Genomic DNA, 3907 nt, shown 5'->3' on the forward strand with positions numbered 1-3907 from the left:
CGGTTGCGGGTTCATTCTCCAGTGTGGGGCATGCAGGAGGCAGCCGATCCATGTTTCTCTCTCATCATTGATGTTTTATAGCTCTCTCCCTCTCCCTTCCTCTCTGAAATCAATTCAAATATATTAATTTTTAAAAAAAGAATCTGAAATACACTTTAGCCCCTTGGGGTGAAGCTTCCACGGAAGGCCAGCGCCAGAATCCCCATAAATTACACTTCCTCCCGGGTATTACTATCTGAATGCTATTATCATCTCTGCTGTGATTGGCTGATGAAGGCAGTCAGCGTGTTGCCCAAAGACTGACAGAATTTCAAACGTACACTTCCAGTGACCACACAGCTCAGCTCCTGGTACTGACCACTCACCATCGGGTGGAAAATCAGACGTGAACATTAGCTCCTGAGGCAGTCAGGAGGTGAGGATGCAAAACACTGGCTACAATTCTGTGAAAGGGCAGTAACTGCGGGCCCAACCCAGGGCCTGCCTTCCAACCCACATCCTCTCCACACCAGTGTGTCCCTAGGCCAGTGTGTCCCTAGGCAAGTCCGCAAGGCTCTCTGTGGCCCGGGGTCCATGTTCTGTATGCCCACCTCCCATCCGAGAGCATCCAATAGGCCAACAGAGGCGGGAAAGTGCTCGTTTAGGTTACTGATCACTCCCACAAATTATTTTAGTAACTGCATCAGCCACGTACAAGACGCAGTGGTGTGTGGGAAGCATCTGAATTAGAGCCCCTTGGTGGAAATTCGGTGGCCACTCCACAAGAGCCTCTATCTAGTGTGCCAACCACAACACCTCAGCTTTTCATATTAGAAACGAAGCTGCCGCCCGGCTGGCATGGCTCAGTGGTTGGAAGTTGACCTATGAACCAGGAGATAATGGTTCGATTCCCAGTCAAGGGCACATGCCTGGTTGTGGGCTCGGTCCCCTGTGTAGGGCATGCAGGAGGCAGCCGATCCATGATTCTCTCATCATCGATATTTCTCTCTTTCTCTCTCTCCTTCTCCCTTCCTCTCTGATATCAATAAAAATATGTTTTTGGTGGTTTTTTTTAAAAAAAAGAAAAGAGGCTGGGAAGTTGGAACAAAGGGTTTACTGGCTTAAAAGAGAGAGATAAAGAACGCACAATTCAGTGACCTAGAGCAGTGGTGGCGAACCTATGACACGCATGTCAGAGGTGACGCTCGAACTCATTTTTTTGGTTGATTTTTCTTGGTTAAATGGCATTTAAATATATAAAATAAATACCAAAAATATAAGTCTTTGTTTTACTATGGTTGCAAAGATCAAAAAGTTTCTGTATGTGACACGGCACCAGAGTGAAGTTAGGATTTTTCAAAATGCTGACACGCCGAGCTCAAAAGGTTCGCCATCACTGGCCTCGAGGGTCACACTGGAGTGTGGAGTTCAGCAAAGCTATTTTTGCCAAGGGCCAGACGGTCAGTACTTTTGGCTTTGAGGCTGTCGCTGAGCTGTGCACCTCAAGCGAGCAGGGGAGCTTTGCACAAAGGTCTGTGGAGTGTGTGACATATTAAGACGTGACAGGCGTCTGACTGGCGTGGCTCAGTGGTTGAGCATTGACCTATGAACCAGGAGGTCACGGTTCGATTTAGATTGCCGGATGGATCCCCAGTAGGGGGCATGCAAGAGGCTTTGGATCAATGATTCTTTCTCATCATTGATGTTTCTGTCTCTCTCTCCTTCTCCTTTCCCCTCTGAAATCAATAAAAACATATTTTAAAGACACACACACACACACACACACACACACATATATCAAGCACCACACATTTCTTAAGAGGAAGCAGAAAGCCTCAGAATTCAAAGAAACCACGATGTTATCTAGAGATTCAACACCAGTAAGCATCTACCGATCAAAGACGTATTTTAGCAAACACTCACTTTGTCCACACCAGCGCTCAAAATGTAATTCCCCTTTTTGTTCCATTTCAAGGCAAAGATGGGGCCTTTGTGTTGGCCTAAGGTGCTGGCCAGGTTACCTGTGGTGTAAGTAAACAAACAACAAACACGCTGACTTCAAGGCCACGGCCTGTTCACGCGGCGCTTCCACGCCAAAGCCGCTCTTCTCCGACCCCAAGCCGAGCGCGGCAGCACTCACCGTCTTCCGTCCAGATTCTGGCAAAGCCATCGTAGGAGCCCGTGGCCAACAGCGTCCCATCGCTCTGCGGGCCAGAAAGAAACAGGCCAACAGAAACAGCTTGGTGGGGATGGTTCTGACAGAGCGAAGAGAACCTCTCACCCCCAAGCTAGGACATTCTCACGTCAATAACCGGTCCCCAGCCCGGCCGGCGTGGCTCAGGGGTTGAGCATCGACCTGTGAACCAGGAGGCCATGGTTCGATTCCCGGTCAGGGCACAGGCCCGGGTTGGGTTGCGGGCTTGATCCCCAGAGTGGGGCGTGCAGGAGGCAGCTGATTGATGATGACTCTCTCCCATCATCGATGTTTCTCTCTCTCTCTCTCTTCTCTCTGAGATCAATGAAAACATTTAAAAAAGTAAAGAAATATGAAGGTGGAAGTCATGTTTCCTTGGCTGCTCGGAGACGTGGGCTAATGCCGGGAAGGAGCCTGACATGACCTGGCTGGCTCTCGGGAAGGGAGCCCCACGACCCCAGCACCCCTGCACCCCACGTGGCACCAGACGGTCCAGCATGTGGGAGGCGGCCGGGGCTTACGTTCCAGTCCAGTGAGGTCACGTCCTTGTTGCTGGGCACGTCGTGGCCGCCCTCGCGGATGCAGTGCCGCAGCACGAGCTGGGTGGACGCCCCGTTGCTGCTCTCATTCAGGTTCCAGATCCGCGCCGTTGAGTCTCCGGACCTGCAGAAGGAAGCGCCCCGCAGTCAGCGACCCGCGTCCTCACGGGTTTTCTCCCTTTCCCCACCATGCAACCTGCGTCAGGGCCCACAGCCGACGGGCAGAGGCAGGCCACGGCTCCAGGCCAAGCTGCTCGGGGGCGGCGCCGTGAGAGACCCAGGGGCACGGCCGCCCTAAGTCCAACCCCACGGCCGCTGTTTTTTATCTCAGGGTTTTCTCCGCACCATCTCTGCGGCACGGAGTAACTGTACATGCAGGCATCAGCCCCCACCCAGGGAGAACACAGGGACTTCTCCACAATTTTACCACAGTCGGAGGCACCCCAGGAAGGGCAGCAGGGGCGCCCCAGGCTTCGGTCTGCACCCCTGAGCAGGTGCCCAGGTAGGTAAGAGGGAACGAGCTCCGGAGGCGGGACCGCAGCTGATGCCCTTACCCCGAGGCCAGGAGGTCGCTCACGGGGTTCCAGGCGCAGATGAAGACCTCAGACTCGTGGCCCCGAAGCACCGTGGCTTTGCTGGGTGGGATCTCAACGTCCCCGTCTATTTCCATGGGCTTCGAGTGATTATCTGTGCGAGGGAACAGAAGCCGCGTGGCTGAGCGACGTAGGACGGACGTGAAGAATTCGTTGGCCTGCGCCCACTCACGGTCACCTGCCACGGGGCTGGGCTGTGGCCGCAGCCTCAGCGGAGGCGGCTGGGAGGATGTATGTGAGGAGGCCTCGGGGTGAGGTGTGAACACCCTGGTCATCTCGACCCTCAGGGCCGGGGCGGCTGCATGACTTACCCGAGGGAAGCAAGTTTCACTCAGGGAAGAATGCTCACGTCTGCATAAGACATGCACAGGTGCATGCACATACATTCACACACAGTGCACACATACACAGTCACACGCAAACTAACACAGGCACATGTGTGCACACAGATACACACGCATCTGCATACTACATGCCCGCACTTACTTATGGCATGTGCTCCGTTCTCCTCCCCATTCACTGTGGCTTCCCCGTTCTTTGGGGCGTTGGGCTGGGAAACAGCGGCTGGGGTCACCGTGGCTGCTGCTGCTGCTGCTGCTGAT

At 53.8% G+C, this 3907-nt stretch overlaps 1 protein-coding gene across 1 annotated transcript in view; it reads right to left on the reverse strand.

Moving 5' to 3' along the window:
- The window catches only part of TBL1X (transducin (beta)-like 1X-linked), a 29398-nt gene that overhangs the window by 11793 nt on the left and 13698 nt on the right, over positions 1–3907 (reverse strand). Inside the window, exons 5-9 of the mRNA XM_015563961.1 lie at positions 3792–3907; positions 3267–3399; positions 2695–2836; positions 2120–2183; positions 1903–2000 (exon numbers count right to left, since the gene is read on the reverse strand). The exon at positions 3792–3907 is cut by the window's right edge and continues 11 nt beyond it. Coding sequence (XP_015419447.1) covers positions 1903–2000; positions 2120–2183; positions 2695–2836; positions 3267–3399; positions 3792–3907 — 553 coding nt within the window. The remainder of the gene's footprint in view (positions 1–1902; positions 2001–2119; positions 2184–2694; positions 2837–3266; positions 3400–3791) is intronic.

This window comes from Myotis davidii, unplaced genomic scaffold (genome assembly GCF_000327345.1).
Source record: "Myotis davidii unplaced genomic scaffold, ASM32734v1 scaffold1277, whole genome shotgun sequence".
NCBI lineage: Eukaryota > Metazoa > Chordata > Mammalia > Chiroptera > Vespertilionidae > Myotis > Myotis davidii.